General features: G+C 41.5%; 1 protein-coding gene across 1 annotated transcript; it reads left to right on the top strand.

Moving 5' to 3' along the window:
• Positions 1-619: 619 nt before the first annotated feature.
• Positions 620-11,830, top strand: LOC148596325 (uncharacterized). Its single transcript, XM_088523254.1, has 2 exons — positions 620-1,333; positions 11,687-11,830. Exons 1-2 carry the CDS (start codon positions 620-622, stop codon positions 11,828-11,830), a joined length of 858 nt encoding a protein of 285 aa, XP_088379380.1.
• The last annotated feature ends 6,822 nt before the right edge of the window (positions 11,831-18,652 follow it).

Here is an 18,652-nt window from a genome sequence, read left to right as displayed (position 1 = left end):
AGGGTCGAGCTTATAGTGGATCACGCTATTTGGGAACTCGATTCGCTCCTAGGAAGGCAATCGGACCTACGGTCCACGGACTGTTCGTGAATCCGATACTGCCAGGGTCGAGCTTATAGTGGATCACACTATTTGGGAACTCGATTCGCTCCTAGGAAGGCGATCGGACCTACAGTCCACAGACTGTTTGTGAATCCGATACTTTTTTTTTTGATATCTCCTTCCCCCCCCCACCACCACTACCACTGCGGCTTTCAAACTGCAACATTTTCAACACAAAATTGGCGTAGTCGGCAGGATGTCGATAAAGGAATTCCTACGGAGACAGAAATGTGGTCCCTCAGAAGGTGGGGAAGATTGGGCCAGAGATAATTGGTCAGATCCTGAAAAGGTTTTGCAAAGAATGGAGGAATGCCATGCTAAGTTTAAGGACGGCAGAGGCAAGGGTGTTATTTGTGCTATTCTGGGCGGTTGCTTAATTCAGGCGCAGAAGGAATATAAAATATTTGAGAAATTGAAATTAGATTATCAAGGTAAGAATTCAGAAATTCAACATTTGCAGTATGAATTAGAGAAGGAAAAGAGACGTACCCAGTTACTGGAGCAGCGAATTGAAACAATGCTGATGCAGGCACCCCGACCCCCTAATATGCGGCAAATCAGAAAGTTAATTACTAACACTGAGCCTGAGGACTGGGATGGGGACATATGGGGAGAGCCAGATAAAGAGATACAAGAAGAATCCTCAGAATTAGTGGCTGTTCGGCCGCTGATAAAGACCGAAACATCTGAAGGTCCCCGAGGTCGGAATCCCCGCACCACAGTTCGGACTACTCCTTATTCAGGTTCAGAATTAGGAGAACTGCAGACTAAATTTTCAAGAAAGCCTGGGGAAACCGAAACTGAATACTTGTGGAGAGTTTCCCTTTCAGGTGGCGACAGAATATTGTTAGACAGAGAAGAATCTTTAGGCTTCTGGGGACCAGGAGTGTTTCTAGATGAGGGGTTCCCAGATGATAATCGATCTATTACTGCTCGAGTTGCTTACTGGGCAGGGGGAATAGACCCCAGAGAAAGAGGCGAGCCACTAATAATCAAAGTTAGGGGACTGTCTGACTTATCAGAGGCGATGCAGAAAGCTGCTTGTATTCAGGCAATGTATGACCGAGGACGCTTTGATGTTCCGTTAATGGCTCCGGTAGACCCAGTCCACCTAAGGCCCCTTATTAAGGGTCTGCCTGACACAGCAAAGATATATATGCAAAATTTAAAGGAAAGGGTCATTCGGGCCCAACAGCATAATGATCAGAACCTTCACGCCCCCCCAGCACACGTTCCTACTTGGGCAGAGCTGTTACATGACATGGTGAGTTATGGACGAGAGATGGCATGGTCAGACCTTGAGCCTCTATCAGAACAATCAGGGAGAGGTAGGAAGGTATTTCACACGAGAAAATTGGAGGGTCGACCATACCCAAAACATGAACTGGAACCCTTTCAGGGTCTGCCGGCATCAGTAAATCAAATTAACAGCCCTCTGCGTAACGATTTATGGCGACAAGCATTAGCTTTAGGAGTGCCCCGCGCTATGCTGCAGGGGCAATCCACTAGCTGCATCAGAAAATTGGTTGAAATCCTGGAACGCAGAGCAACTGAATCTCCTCCTCCAAGCAGACAAGACAAGAACTCCCCCTCTGCCCCCGCCTCTGACAGAACAAACAATCCCTTTGCTCCTCTAAGTGAAGAGTTTAGGAGATCAAAAAACTAAGCAATGCGGATTGGGATTCGGGCCGCCCAACCCGCATGATACATATTTTTCAATGGTCCAAAAACAAAGAACCCTATATATCAATTCCTGTTGGTCCAAAAAAACTTAGTCTAGAATTTTTGATTGATACTGGAGCACAAATTAGTGTTCTGAACAAGTTGCAAGCAGAATCATTAGGAATTAAACCCTCTCAAAAATATATTGTAATTAGTGGAGTAACAGGTGCTAAAGAAAAATGCCCACTTGCTAGGACACAATTATGGTTGCCTGGGGAAAAGAGGATGACAGCTGTGGATGTGGTACTAAGTTCACACCCTGGGAACATTCTAGGATACGATGTGCTTAGAGGAAAGCGATGGTATCTGCCTAATGGTAGTGTTTGGAATTTTGGAGGAAAGGAGCAGGAAAGCATAACGGTAGGAGTGCTGGAAGTAACACATGCCCTGCCCCCATCTCATGTGACCAATGTTCCCCAGTACCCTTTGCCTGCAGCTGCAAAGAAGGGAATAACTGAAGTAATTGTGGACTTAGAAAAGCGAGGCATAATTGGCCGAACACATTCTCCGTATAACTCCCCGGTGTGGCCTGTCAAGAAGCCAGATGGCAAGTGGAGAATGACAATTGATTATCGAAAACTTAATCATAACACCGGCCCACTAACAGCGGCAGTCCCTAGCATAGCTGAGATTGTCATGGCTATACGATCAGCTGCACACCCCTGGATGGCCACCCTAGATATCAAAGATATGTTCTTTATGGTACCCTTAGAAGATAAAGATAAGCCACAGTTTGCATTTACATGGGATGGTGTACAATACACCTTTAATCGATTGCCACAGGGATATAAACACTCACCCACTATTGCACATAATGCGCTCGCAAAGCTTCTAGCCACAGTAAAGAAACCCCCTGAAATATGCATTTATCAATATATAGATGATATACTAATAGGTGGAAACAACAAAGAATGTGTACGAGAAACTGCTCAAACTGTTTGGCAACTATTAACAGACCATGACATGGAGGTACCACCATCCAAATGTCAAGGTCCAGCACAAGAAGTTAAATTCCTGGGGGCTTTGTGGGTATCAGGAGCTGTAGCTGTGCCCGACGATACATTAACAGAGATCGAAAAGGGACGCCTACCCCAAAACAAGAAGGAACTACAACAACTAATGGGAACACTAGGATATTGGAGGAAACATGTTCCTGGGTTCTCTGTAATTGCCCGTCCTCTGTATGATTTGCTGAGAAAGAACAAACCGTGGGATTGGACTCCGATCCATGCAGAAGCTATTAAAACCCTAAAGGATGAATTAGTTATCAATCAAAGGTTAGGCCCCCTAAATCCAGTGGACCCTTTTCGGGCTGAATGGGGTTTCTCTGAACATGCCTCCTATTGCGGCATCTTTCAAAAAGGAGCTTCAGGTCCTTCACGACCCCTGCTTTTCTCGTCTACCTCCTTTAAAGAGACTGAGCAGCGTTATTCTGAGTGGGAAAAGGGACTTCTCTCCTTAGTTCGTGCAGTGAAAGAGGCAGAAAAACTACGAACCTCACAGGATATCATCGTTCAGGGGCCTTTTCCATTGTTAAGTCCTATTCTTAAAGGCGCCCCCCCTCCTGAAGGTGTCGCACAGAAGGGAACGATCCGCAAATGGTATGCTTATCTAGAAGGAATAAGCCACTTGCTAGCACTAAAAGAAGGACCAACTAAGACCTCCAAATTACAACAGCCAGTAAGCTCAGACATTACAACATTATGTCTTCCTTATAAGCCTTCACCTATTAAGGTAGCTCCAGAATTCACTGTATCCTCTAAAAAGGATGGAGTGTGGTTTACTGATGCCTCTGCCCGAAGAACAAGCACGGGGTGGAATTATAAGGCAGCAGCCCTGGAAATAAGCTCAGGACGGTCAGTAACTGAGGAGGGTGACGGTAGCGCCCAGGTCGGGGAACTCCGAGCCCTGCTGTTAGCTGTGGAAAATGGAGCTGAGGTAATTTATACTGATTCCTATGCCACATTTAAGGGAGCAACAGAATGGATATGTCAATGGGAAGCAAATAATTGGGAGGTAAATCGTGTACCAGTGTGGAGGACAAGTGACTGGCAGAGACTTTTGGAAGTAAGCAGACACCGACCTTTAGAAATAGGATGGGTAAAGGCACATGCAAAAACTAGTGCACCCGCAACTAAGTGGAATGAGGAAGTCGATAGGTTAGCGCAAGTGCAAACAGTAGCTGCTGAAGGAGATGAGTGGCAAAGGCTAATCGAATGGTTGCATGTAAAAAGGGGACATTCGGGGAAAAATGATCTATATCACGAATGTGTGGCACGGGGATGGCCTGTGTCAGTAGCATTAGTTAGTGAAATCATATCAGCTTGCCCTCAATGCCAACTCCGACTGAAAATGAATCATCCTAATCAAGCTCCCCCTCAGCACATTCAAAGAAACAAAGTCTTATGGAGCACCTGGCAAATCGATTATGTAGGACCATTACGACCTGCTCGTGGTCGAAAATATATCCTGGTAGGTGTGGAAGTAGTATCCAGACTAACCATGGCTACGGCAGTAAGTGCAGCCACTGGTGAGAATACTGTGAAAACCCTGCAGGACTGGTTTAGTAGCCTCCCAGCACCAGAGTGCATACAAAGTGATAATGGCAGTCACTTCACTGCTACTGTAGTGCAAGATTGGGCAAAACAAGAAGGAATAAAATGGGTGTTTCACACTCCCTATTATCCCCAAGCTAATGGTATAGTGGAAAGAGTCAATGGCATGATTAAGAAACATGCAAAAGTGTCACAGCCTAACTGGGATCTGCGGCTATCCCAAGCAGTCTACACAGTAAATAACAGATGGGGAACTTATGGAAGCCCCAAAATACAAGCTTTCTGTCCCACAGGACCACCTGCTCCCACCTTATCAGAGCCCTCAGAGTCACAAAAGCATACACCTATTCAAATGCAGGTGGGACAGCCCGTGATGGCAAAATTGCCCTCTATTGGGGTTGTTCCTTTAATTTTGGCTAAACCTCGAGGACTATGTGCCTGGGAAGCCACTGATGCCAGTGGGAAGACACACCGCATAAGCAGTCGGTGGATCCTTCCCGACTTCTGACCAAATATAATTGCTTGTTTATGCTTGCAAAATCAATAACAATCCAATTTATGCCGGTCAAGGCAGAGACCGAGCATTCTTCCTTTTGTTTTCCAGGATGTGAAAAACCCGGAATGCTGGACAATTGTACCTGGAACCAAGGACTCTCCTATCTTGAGTATCCATCAGGATTGTTAGTTTCATGCATAGTGTTGTTTTGATATTTGTAAATCAGATATTTGTAATAGGGTTATAGAGCTGTAGTTAGGATTAGCAAACATGATATTTCCAACTTGTGTTGGGAAGATATGCTTTGGCTTGGTATGTTTAGTGCACTGGAATCAAGGAGATACTCATAGTGACAACGCACAAACCTTATCCGCCCCTGACTCTGCCACCCATGGTTTGAAGGATAACTTAGCCCTAAACTTTAATAAAGGGGTTTGCAACTGCTCTCAATGAATCTAGTATTACCGCTTGCTTGCCTCTACTCAAATCTGTAGTACCATTTGGCCCAGGATTTTCTTTTGGCTCAGTATCAAACAAGCCAGCATTGTGGTATTGCCAAAATGTGATAAATTGCTCCAATTGGGAACAACACGATTGGGTGAGACATTATTGGCCAGTTTACATTTCCCTAAAAATGGGCTGTCTGTGCCATAATCACAGCATAAAATATAAATCAGTAAGTGAAGACTTTGTGCTTCGTAATGATTGCCATATAGCTTCTGGTGACGCTCCGGCTGGTTTGATCTGGGCCTGCAGTGATGGCAATATGTATACCACCTTATGGGCTGGATTACCTGAACGCCAGTGTATCTTGGGCCTCCCAACATTGTGCCCCATGTGGAGCAGGGTTCTTCTCTGACCCCACTGAATGGCTTAAGCAAAACCAGTAAAAATAGAACTGTCAGGACATGTAGAGGGATGGCAGGACTGAGAAGAAACCAGAGTCTTCCCATCATGACCTGGGTCCTGGGAGCTCCAGTTTGCACACAGTAAATAATAAAGGAGGGCTAAATATTTAGCACAGGTATGGTTAGATGTGTTACAGAATGTTGGAGAAGGTATGTGCATGTTAAAAGATGTTTGGGGAGGAGATGTATTGGCATCAAAGAGAAAAAAAAAAAAAAAAAAAAAAAAGGGCTCTGTGGAACATAAGAAAGAAGAAACCAAAGTTTAGTTTTCAGGCTCTTCCCAGGATCTGTCTTAGATGGAAGGACTTTTTTTTTTTTTTTTTTTTTGGATTTAGTCTTGCAAATGTGATTATGGTTAAGTAAGCTAGCCTATCAAGTAGAAAAATTAGCTAATGCCACTGATACTAGTCAATCGTCAATTACAAGCCACATCAAAAAACAAGACTCTTCAGAACCGGATGGCACTGGACTTGATGCTGTTACACCAAAATGGACTTTATGGCTACCTAAACCTCTCCAGTACCGACTGCTGCATTTATATACCGCTTATACCCCTTTACAGGTGGATGACCCAATTGATGTCCCAAGTATTAAGACTCTAATTTGAGACTAAATTTCAATATACAATGGTAACTGGAGTCACGGGGTGGATACAAAGTTTGTTATAAGCATTACTTACTATTGTAACTGCAATATTTTCTGTATATATATATATTCTTGTAGAACTAGACTCCCTGCCTTTCCTCACATAACTTCCCACGTCTAATGTACCAATGTGCAATCACTCGCTTAACTGCATCATGTTTAGGGCATGTAATATTAACACCTAAACAACTTCATGTGAAGCTTGAGTGACTATAGTCACGGGGTGGATAGTGTGGAAGGAGTGTTTGTGGAAGAATTGTTTGAAAGCAGGAACTGAGAGGAAAACTAGGGCCTAACACAGCTCTGGCATTACAGAGGCCTGCTTGGGGTGCTACACAGTTGCCACTTCCAGGATGGTTGGTATGCACGGACTCTGCTCCTCCACGGTTCCCTGGGCAACGCAATTTGCCCTCCTCGCAGCTGCAAAAGGGAGTAACGGAGGATGGAGCGGGGTGAAGGCTCCGCGGCCAAACTCTGTTGCACTCCCTGTGCTGGGCTGCTGATAAGCCGCACAGTGGCTGTCTAATGAGAGATATACGATAACAAGTCCGGTGCTGAGCCAGCAAAGGTGGCAAATGATGAACTTTGCTTGAACTTTGCTCATTATAATGTGAAAACCATACTTCCATCCCAAAAGTTACCCGCCTCCGAGGTACGACCACCCCTCACTGAGCATGCGCTCTAGATTTTCGGTTGACTGTACCTTTAAATGAAAGCGAGAAACTTTTTCACCAATCAATAACAATATTAAGTATGACTCTAGTCACTCAAGCTCCACCTGAATGTAAAGAAAAGTATAAAAGGTGAACTAAGGATGAAAAGTCGGGAGGGAAGAAACCATCGTAACTCCTGGGTCAGTCGACAGGCTGATCCCCCTTCCCTCCCCTCGCGCTGGGACGCTGCCTGAGGAGACTCGAGACTGAGAGCCCTCTCCCATCTTCTGGGGTGAGTGATGATTGCACATTTGTACATCAGAGCTAGCTAAAAATCCCACGCTCTAGTAGAGAATTTCCTGTACTGACATCCGAAACCTGCTTTGTAAATGTTGCATTTGAATAAATCATACTGTTTGTGAACTCGACTACTTGTTTGGGGGGGGGAGGCGATCGGACCTACAGTTGACAGACTGTTCGTGAATCCGATACTGCCAGGGTCGAGCTTATAGTGGATCACGCTATTTGGGAACTCGATTCGCTCTTAGGAAGGCGATCGGACCTACGGTCCACGGACTGTTCGTGAATCCGATACTGCCAGGGTCGAGCTTATAGTGGATCACGCTATTTGGGAACTCGATTCGCTCCTAGGAAGGCAATCGGACCTACGGTCCACGGACTGTTCGTGAATCCGATACTGCCAGGGTCGAGCTTATAGTGGATCACACTATTTGGGAACTCGATTCGCTCCTAGGAAGGCGATCGGACCTACAGTCCACAGACTGTTTGTGAATCCGATACTTTTTTTTTTGATATCTCCTTCCCCCCCCCACCACCACTACCACTGCGGCTTTCAAACTGCAACATTTTCAACACAATCTCACTCCCAGATCCATCTGTTTAGAGATTATTTTAGGTCTTTAACCAGATCTCTTCCTTACTGTTTCACTGCAAGAAACCTCACTTTAGTAGTATGTAACTGCTTACTAGAACATTGCTTTCAAACACTTTCACCTAGTCTTGTGCCAGGATATTCCTCATATATTCTGTCTGGATTTCAAGGTGGCAAACAACCACTACTCTCTCTGGCACCTTAGACATATTAGAAGGCACATCTATATATTAGCTGAGAATATTTGTCAACTAAAATCTACTGCAAGTATAACACATCTGTTCAGGATGGTTAGAGGCATCCATTGGCAAACACTTTTGATTGCCGTTGTGGACAAGAGAATGGATTTATGACCATTTTACATGATTATGATGCTAAAGTTACATTTAGTCTGTGAAAATGCGAAAATACAGGGCCCAGACTCTGATCCTGAGACTAGCTGGCAAAGTCTGGCTTCATCCACACTACTGAACTCCCTTAACTTCCAATACAAGGTGATCATGGCCAAACTGTATGTTGGAAATGGACCCTGCACATCTTGCAAGCTATGCCTGGGAATTGTTTGGAAAGAGTGCTAATCTGTCTAGGCTGAAAGTGTGCCAGGAATCACTGTAACAACTTAACAATATTATAGACAGTAGTCTTCCAGTGCCCAGGCTCTGCCTTGGCATGGATAATTTACTAGTATAGATGTTGCAGAAGTATTAAGAAAAATATTGAGCATCTTGTATATAATAAATATGCATGTCTCATAATGAGAGCTGCCAAAGCAGCAGAAGTTAAGGTGTTCACCACAGAAAGTTACCAAAGCCCTTTTCAGGTGCAAATATTCTCTTTGATGCTTTATGTCTATATACCTCATTTCACCCTAGAGGCTCACATAGCACTCAGCAAACTTCATGTAGAAATATCATGGTGGTCATCAAAGAGGTGAAATCGCTGCTCGAGTGAAAAGTGACATCTATTTACTCATGCAAAATGGCACTGCAAAACTACGTAAGACTGGGCCTAAGAAAGAGTTCTTCATGCAGTGGAAACTACAGAGAACAAAAGTGGATAAGAGAAGCACAGGTGATCTGAAGCTGTTTAGGTTAAAGAATCAGTGATGTGGATCTTTCCTAAATAAATTCTCAAATTCTCTCCCTTATTCTAGCAATATTTCTTACCTTTTGTAAAGGTTGGTTGCTTGAACACAGCACTTTCAAAAATAGCGTCCCCCAGAACATCTTTTTAGGACTTGAGGAAGTCTCATGCAGTGATTCAATTCCTGATAGAACTGTGGTCAGTGCACAATTGTATTATCTGTCCAAGTACTGATCAGGCCAAATTTGTATGTATGTTTCAGTCTTGGAAATTACTTTGTCTAGGCTCAGTGGTTTTCTTGCACAGAGTAATTACTGGGAATCTTCAAAATGTGAACTGCAGGCCTTGTCTTCATAAGAAATTGCACTGACTTAAGTAAAGGGGTTATTATTAAAGGATTTAATTATATTTTTAAGTGAGTGCTCTTCTTTCCATTTAAAAGCCATTTATTTCAAATTTTATAGGGGTGAAAGGAAACATTCTGACAGAATAATCTTAATTAAACATTGGTGGGAGTAGAGAGTGCTGACAGTAGGGGGTAGCAGATCGTTCCTCTGAAAAGGAGACAGACGGACTTTGACAATCAAAGAGAGATGACCATGTCAGATAAAATGAAAAAATATCTTTTCAAAGTAAAGTCAGCAGCATGCAGGATGCGAGAGTTACTTTTGGCCTGATGACAAGACAGAAAGTAGCAGATTACTCAGAATGCTTCTTCTCAACTACATGAAGGCAATTTTATCAAAGACTTTCTGCTGCTACTTAATTTCTATTCTAAAATGGATGCATGTGCTTTAGCTATCACTTATTCAAATGAAACAGAATTTTCTTCACATTTTTAAGCACTTTTTTTTCTTCCTGAATAGATGAATAATACTGGCATTAAAGATGTATGGGGCTGTGAGTAAGCCCTGTGTTTGCATTGCTGTGATGATGCAGTCGCCAAAACAAGTTGCCAAGCAAAGCTGCTACCAGAGTATGGGATAAGCAAGTTAAAGCAATTGTTTTCTTCTATAGCACCCTTTTCATGGGTCTATGCTTTGGAGAGGCAGTTGAAACTTCGAAAGCCAAGCAAGTTCTCCACCATGTTACCATATTTAACTTTGCTTTATGTATTTGTTGCTCCATAGTTATATGCACCATATTTTTCAATTGAGGCATACAAATGCCTCATAAATTGCATGACTTTGCAGACTGGTGTTACTAAATGGATGTCCCCACCAGCTGCCACCTGCGTTATGTTGGGTCTTCCCTTTCTCCCCTTGTATCTACTCACATAGATATGTACGTATCCACAAAATACACACTCTTATCTCTCTGGCTGCAAGCAGCACAAACACTGCAGAAAGACCTGTGGCCTGCAGTGCTGCCCTTGTACCTACACACATGTTCCAGAAAGGAGAGCCTTCATTCAGGAAAGCAGAAATGGAGTGGAGAAGGTGGGACAGACTGCTCTGATCAGGCACACAGCACGGTCAGACGAGCACACAGAGCAGCCCAGCTCTTTTGTCCCCTTTTCCCTCTTTTCTTTCCCTCTTTTTTCCCCCATTCTCTTCCTCCCTAGTCCACCTCAATGTTGCCCTTTCCTCACCCTCGGCCCTTCCCCTAGACATCCCATAACAAGGCCTGCACAACTCCAGGGCTCTCTTCCCCTGCACCCCATAAGGAGCCTCGTGCCCTGGCACTGCCCCAGCCTGCCAGGACCCCAGAGGGTCTCTCTGATGGCCGTGGGGACAGGTCTCCCCCTGCTCCATGGGGCTGGGGTTCTCCTGGGACAGCGCTGGGTGCCGGGTGGTTCTGATGGTCCTGTTGGTGCTTCCCGCTTCCCCGGGCTGCAGGGCTCCAGGAGGGCATCGGGAGGTGTGTGTGCAGTGAGCTTTAATACTCCATTATGCTGCCATTAATTGCTCCATTTCTACTGATGGCAGTAATTGGTGAGGTTTGATGAGGAATATAAGCTAATTACAAATTTTAATTCAGCATGCATGGAAATACATTATTTCTACAGAACAATTTAAAAGTATCATCATTTTTATATCTGTGACATCATCTATTTCTTTCATTGAAAATTAGAAATAAATACTGGATAAATCCACAAATTGTTCAAATTTTCTCCTCCCCATAAGTGAAAAGTAACAGTTTTATTACAAATACAATTTATTACAATTACATAACTTTTTTCATATCTATATCATATCTATCATTTGCTTATGAGTTTGAGATATCTGATTCCCTTAGTGAACCAAAAATAAAATATTCCATCCATAAATATGTACAAAGATAAGGCCAAAAAATTTTATCAGAAAAAAAACACAAGCATTTCCTTATCTTCATGACTAATGAATAAAATTATTCTGAGTTTTGAAGTATTTCTCAAATTCCAAGTACAGAGTGTTTGAATGTGACTTCACCTATCTGCTGTAAATCTTGTGAATTTGGAAGTATTCCTTAGAAGAAGGAAGAAGGGACAATAGAGATTGAGTCATATTTCAAGAGAAACTAGCTTTGTACCATCTCAGATTATTAACAGACACATCTTATCATGGACTCTCCTCCAAGAGACATTCTGAAAGAATTGTAATCACTTTAAATTTTTAATACTGTTTTTTCAGTTGCTCATGTATTTTTAGGAATCAGTCTTCTGGAAATACAAGCAACCTCAGTTAGAACTGGAGGGAAAGGTAGAACTTCTGCTCACTTTAACTCTGGATACTGAAGACTCTCATCAACAGAGGTGGATCTGTCTAATGGAGTTTAGTTGTAACAAAATATAACGTTCTAATAATAGACATTTTAATGGAAAAATCCTCATCATCTTTACCCAGTTTCCAGTTAGGTGAGTGCTTCAGAACCAGTGCTACTGACAGAGGGGCAGTTACCAGTGCCAATATATCACTATCAGTTTGCTCAGGGATGCACCGTGACCTCCAGTGATGGTTATCATTACAGCATTTGCAATTAGCACTCCCACAGTTGTTTCTGTGCTTGTAAAAGCAGCCAGGCTTATGGCTGCTTTTAAGCTAGCCTCAAAAAGTATGTAAAATAAAATGCCTGCAGCATGTTGGCTATTTGAACTTGTGGTGGTGAGGTCAGCCTGAATGAGCCTCCTTGTAAATTAACTAACCGCACTTGAGAAAATGCTGATAGTGGAGAAAAGCATATTACTGCTTGACCTCTGACTCTAAGCCTATTGCAAAAGCTTAATTTCAGTTGCAGCACCACCTCTCCTGTAGTAAAGCTTTTATAAACCTCTGCGCGGGGTTTGGCTAGCACAGTATGTAATCAGCATTTCCAGGGCACTTTGTCCCCTTTTCTTCTTGTAGTAATTATTTGTTGCCACCTTCCACATTTTGTTCTCTTCTCATGCCACCCAGTTGATGTATGCATCTTTTCAGGCTCAGTTTCAGTTTTCTCATGTTTCACTTTCTTCAGTTTCTACCTGCTTGCAGCTCTGTGTCTCCTTTATTCTTTTCCACTCTGTTTCCCTGCCATCACTTAGTTCTATGTCCTTTCACTCTGTTATTTTCAGAGTCATGCTAATACCCATCTATTCTTCTGAAGTGCTCATTGTATCCTCTCCTGTAAGAAACCTGAGCATTGTACGTGCTGGTCACCACCTTCTCCAAGGGAATCATGGCTGGTCAGAGTTAGACTTGGTCAAAGCACAATATTTGTACTTGATGGGAATTTTTACATTCCAAAACCCAACTTATTGCAAGAAGAAAGAAAAGCCAAATGGAGAATGCTTTAAAAGAGTACTATTAAAAATAAGGTTCCTTTGAAAGCATAAGTCATTTAAGGTTGACAATGTCGAATTGATTGATCTTTGAGATGTTGATATTAAATACTAATAAAATATTAAATATTGAAAACAACAGAAGGGCCAAAATGAAATGACGTGGGAAAAAAAAATCACCAAATTACATAGTTCAACATCTTCTGTCACTTGAGAAATTAAAATTACAGTGTTTCCAGATGTTGCCAAAATGGCCCTGATCCTGAAAAAAAGTTCTAACTAAACTTTATTTTTGATGGAAAATCATTGTTTCAGGTTAGTCTCAGCTATTTCTCAGTGGTATATTCCCATACCTCTCCAGACTTCTCTAGATAATAATCTCTTTTATCCCAAATGAGGAGGAACTGGTTTAGCTCTGCTGCCCTGAGAAATCCTGGATAGCTAAGGGTAAGGATAATGAGGAGAGTCTAACTTTCAAGTATTCTAACCTAATACATACTATGTTCTTCTTTTTCTTTTTCCCTTTTTCTTTTTCTTTGCTGTCAGAGAACTTTTGGCTGAATGTTCATTGTATTTTTTTCAGCAGACGAGAAGGAGAAGCTCCCAGTAGTCTTTCCCTATGTCTTTTCAATTTTTAAATGTTAACACAGGGACTTTTGGGAGCTGCATCTTTAGTTTCCTGTCTGGAAATGCGCAGAATGAATGCTTGATTTTGTGTTGCTTAGGATGACAAAAATATAAATAAAATATATGAAGAGCTTTTAGGTAAGGAATAAGAAAAAAAAAAAAAAAGCTGTTTGGTATTATTTTGCTGTTTTGCCTGGCAGAAAAATATGGCACTTTGGGAACTGTGGGTGAATAATTTATTCAGGAACTCAATAAAAAGAAAAGGGAAACTGAGCACATACTGAAACAGACCAAATTTTTCTTTTTTGGAGGGAAAAGAAGCTTATAACTTACAGCTAAACTTACTCTCCATTTCTCATAAGCTGAGATAGTGGATGGATAAAGTTGATAGTACAGTTTGTTTCTATATTTTCCTCTATGCTCAGGAGAGTTCCAATGGCTGCTATTATGTACAGAATATTTAGACTCTTTTCCTAATCAAATGAGACTAATTGAGCTCTCTTCCACTTCCTTCGTGTGTCAGCCCCTGCTTGAAAATTTTGAAATACGCTGTCTAATTTTAGTCTAAATTGACAGAAGAGTAGGATTCTTTAATATAATTGTGTGCCTATTTACTGAAAGGGCGGCTACCTAAAGAAGAGACCCAAATTAGTGCATCTCCTGAGGCCATGACGGTGTGAAATCAGCTATTGCACCTTCTTGTTGGTAGCAGCCAGACTTTGTATACGTTCGTAGGTCAAGGCTAGCGCATTTTCTCTTCCCTTATGAGAATTTTCAGAAGAAATCTTGCAGTTAGGAGCAGAGGTAATATTATTTGGGTGATGTGGTTGACTTAAAGGAAATAGGACTCAAATATACAAGGAATCGGGTTTCATTATCTCCACTTTCTATAGCACAATGGGACATTTTTGTCTTCAGGATTCTAAGCCGTGGGAATATTTCTTTCCCAATTACTTAAATGGGTTTTAAGAATGTTTAAACCACATTTCAGCATTATATGCATGTCCATGATTGACCTCAAACTGTGGGACTCAAGTATTGCAGAAATCAAATGGTATTCACCTGTGAATTTCATTTTGTGTGAAAGTTATGCATGCACAAAAAGTGAATTGCTCTTTCAAAGGAATTTTACCTCTCAGCTCTTTGAAAACCTCATCCTTAAAAGTGAGAAGTAAAGAGCTGTTGTAGAATACATTTCTAAGTTATTTTGGCTATTGCATCTATTCCAGTTTACTACAAGTGAAGAGTCATCTGTCAGATTGTAGTGAAATACAACTGTGACCTGGTATAAACAGTCTAACTGGAGCAGCACAGGGGTCTAGCTAGTTTAAGAGATGAGGAATAAATGGGTCTCACTGGATCTCTGTGCTGTTTTTAGAGCCCAGATAGTTCATCTGCAGTACATATATTCCCTAAGCAATGTGGAAGCCTCTGTTGCATTTTCAAATTTCCTGCAGGCATTTCAGTAACTCAGTCTAATCACAAGACAATGACATATGATACCACAAGTGCTATAATCCTTTTAAAACTGAGTCTGATGCATTGCTCAATTTTACCCTTAAATGAAACTCCTGAGAATACCTAAAAATCTGAAAACTTTCTCTAATAGTTTTGGCTTACCGTTAAATTCTTCCATCTAAAAGAGTTTTTTTTAGCCTTTGGCACAGAAACATGAACGTGAATAGCATGGCTGAAATTCAAAAGAAAGCCAAATAGGACTGAAATTGAACTAGTCAGAAAAAAAGAGACTGAATGAAAATATACAAAATGCAGTGTAAAGATTAGACATGCAAGAAATAAATACAACTTAAAAATTAGTAGTCAAAAGAAGATGCAAAGGAATGATAGCTTTTAAGCCTAGTACAGCTCATGTGATTTTCAATACACATAATATCTCAAAGAAGAAAACCCGTGTAAATTTTGACTGTAAGATTTTAAACAGAATTTAAGAAAAACTTGATTTGCATTTATCTGCCTAATACTCTATCAATAACTACCTTAACGCTACAGACAGACTCCAGGAAAATCCTATTGCAGAGGATTTTGGTGGTATTGCAGCACATGAGGAATGCATAAGGAAATTTTATAGGAGAATTTTCTATATTTCCAGACATTGTGAAACATAAACAAAAGTTCTCAGTAATATCAAAAAAGACAATGTCACACAGCTACCACCAGCATCAAGCATTTTAAGCACTAAATCTAAGACAGCTATTGCTGGGAGCTACATGACATACAACAATTATTTGAGATGAAGAATGTGAGAAGAGTACAGGTGTAATGGAAGAACACAGATTGGGTGAGGAAAGACTCAGATTTTTAAGCCTGGACTAAGCTAAGGACAAGCAGGCCACTTATATGTGTCTGAATGGGGCATGAAGAAGGATTATCATCTCAAGGTCCTTTAAGAATTCAGGAAAACTACCTGGGATGTGAGCAGTTACTTGTAAGATGTCAGTCTATGTTAGTCAGGATAATTAGTGTGCCCAAAGAGATGAATCAGATGACTGACTTTTCTTTTGAAGAAGGAAGTAAAAAGGAGAAGGTCTAAAAACCCCAAAGTTAAGTTTTTACCGGAATGATGGGTCAAGCATGACTCACAGGGCATTGGAAGGTCAATGGTGACTTACAAGATGGGCTTTGACCTTACCAAATGGAAGAGTAAGTACCAAGAAATATTCTCAGGCCCTGCAATAATTCACTTAAATTGAGATGCCACTTTTGAGTAAGAAACTACAATTACCAAGGTTAGACCATCCATCTTGTGCACAAATAACAAAGGGGGAATAAAGAGTCTCAGCCCTGCAGCCTATTGACTTTAATGGATTGGTTTCATAATTTAAACAGGACTAAGGTTACTACAGACATGGGCAGACATGGGCTCTATCTAAAAACCATATTATATTTTCAACGGCTAGATGGTCACCTTTTTTTTTCTATGAACAAAAATAATGCAAAATGCAATTTGAATATAATTACTCTTTTATTTGAGGTGTCATTTGTTTGATGTCAACATAGTACTCAGGCAATTAATGAAAAAATAATCATCAGAGCTCATTCTTTAATTCAGCCTGTGTGAATACACTGGATTAGAACAAGCTAGTTCATCTGTATTTTTTCTTTAGATCAAAAAATTATGAATGACATGAAACTACATTCTTAAATAGGCAACAATATCAAAGTGTTTGGTGTTGAACTATAATGAGTCTCCAAAACAGTCCCAATTTTATACTGAAAAAGCTGCCCATGCTTTAGGTTCAGATTGCTGGTACAAGGAACAAGGAGGGAGACTTCAGCATTATGAATAAAAGCCATGGAAATCTCCTTACTGTGGCTTTATCCAGAGGAACAGTATTTAACTTCAAAATGCTATTAAAGAACCAACAAACTTACAGCTTCAGAGAATGAGGTTTGTGAAGAATACCCAAGAATATCCAATTCTTGTGGGTTTTTCTTTTCTCTGTTATATATTTCTATATTGCTTAGGTGAGATAAGTTACCCCAACACCTTAAGGCATTCTCCTTGCTTTTCTACTTCTTTGTGGATGAGGAAGATCTTTCTGCTCTTTGATGATGGAAACACTATTTAGAAAAAAGCATTGTGTACATGCATCACTGAACAATAGAGATAAAGGCCTCTTAGGAGGGAACCCTCACTGAAAGGAAGAAGGAAGGAAAATGGACTAAGAAATGAAGGAAAATGAATTAAACTTACTTGGATGTTCAATGATATAGCAGAGGAAGAGAATAAGGAAAGGAAGAAGAAAAAGGAAAGAAAGAGGAAGAAGAAAAGCGGAAGGGAAGGGAAGGGAAGGGAAGGGAAGGGAAGGGAAGGGAAGGGAAGGGAAGGGAAGGGAAGGGAAGGGAAGGGAAGGGAAGGGAAGGGAAGGGAAGGGAAGGGAAGGGAAGGGTGAATGAAGGGTGGAGAGGAGTGAAGACATCATGGCCAAACTCTGTTGTACTCCCTGCAGAGGTGGCACTCTGGTTGTACCATGCAGCTGACAAGCCACATAGTGTGATGTCTGGTGCTGGGCCAACAATGGTGGCAGATCAGTCCCTTCTGATGGACTTTGCTCAAACTTCTCTTCCTTCTAATCTCATTATAGTACCAACACATAACACCATCTCACTGAGCACAACTCCTCACTGAGCATGCTCTCCAGATTTTCGATTAACTCAGGAGACTTTTTTCAATCAATGAATAATGAAAGCAAATATGACTAGAGTCACTCAAGCTCCACCTAAATGTAAAAGAAAATATATAAAGGTTGAACTAAGGAGAGATATGGTTGGAAGGAAGAATGGGGTAAGAACTAGGAAGGAAGAATGGGATGGTAAGAAAGGAGGAAGAGGAACTAAGGAATAAGGAAGAGAGGGAAAATTCCATCGTAACTTCTGGACCAGTCGACAGGCTGAACCCCTTTCCTGCCCTCAGGTCAAGACACTGCCTGAGGAGACTCCTCAAGATTGAGAGCCCACTCCCATCTTCTGGGTGAGTGATGGTTGTGCATTTGTACACTAGGCACCCCACACTGTAGTAGAGAATTTCCTATACTGATATCTGAAACCCGTCTTCCAAATGTTGCATTTGAATAAATTGTGCTATTCATGAAACCAACCACTTATTTTGAAGGCAATTGGACCTACAGTTGACAAACTGTAGGTGAATCCGATACTACCAGAGTAGCTATATAGCTAACACAGTATTTGGTATCCCTATTAAGATATGAGTCCAGCCGCCCCCAGTCCCTCTAACCTTTGAGGATCGATGGGAACGCAAGGGGATTCATCTCTTACCAAATTTCCGCCCCCCCGCCCCATCAAACCACAACAAATTGTAACACTTCTTCTAGATTCTGTGTTTAAAAAGAAAGCTTATTGCTTGTAAAGTGAAGGAGATGACAAAAACAAGTACTCCTTAAACCACATACATGTTCTTCACATATAGGCTTTTCATATAGGTCTATCCAGGACCTAGATTTAGACTGATGTGCCAGATTAAAATGCTGATGATGCTGTATTTATGCTAGAAAATTAGAGGCCTGGGCCTGGACTACTTTGCCACGGGATTGTGTTTTCTGTTAAATTGTTAGAATAGACCCCAGGCCCCAGACCACTTTTGGGCCATAGTAATGAGAGTATTCCTAAGTAACACTCAGGGGCATTCTCAAAAGATGTTGTCATTGTGGTCACACAGTTTTACAGGGTAAGTCAGTTTAAAAATACGGATGTG

This window comes from Tinamus guttatus, unplaced genomic scaffold (genome assembly GCF_059628265.1).
Source record: "Tinamus guttatus ecotype Peru unplaced genomic scaffold, ASM5962826v1 Tinamus_guttatus_pri_ptg000012l, whole genome shotgun sequence".
Classification (NCBI taxonomy): Eukaryota; Metazoa; Chordata; class Aves; order Tinamiformes; family Tinamidae; genus Tinamus; species Tinamus guttatus.
The sequence above is the reverse complement of the archived record's forward strand: the minus strand, read 5'-3'. Positions and strand labels throughout refer to the sequence as shown.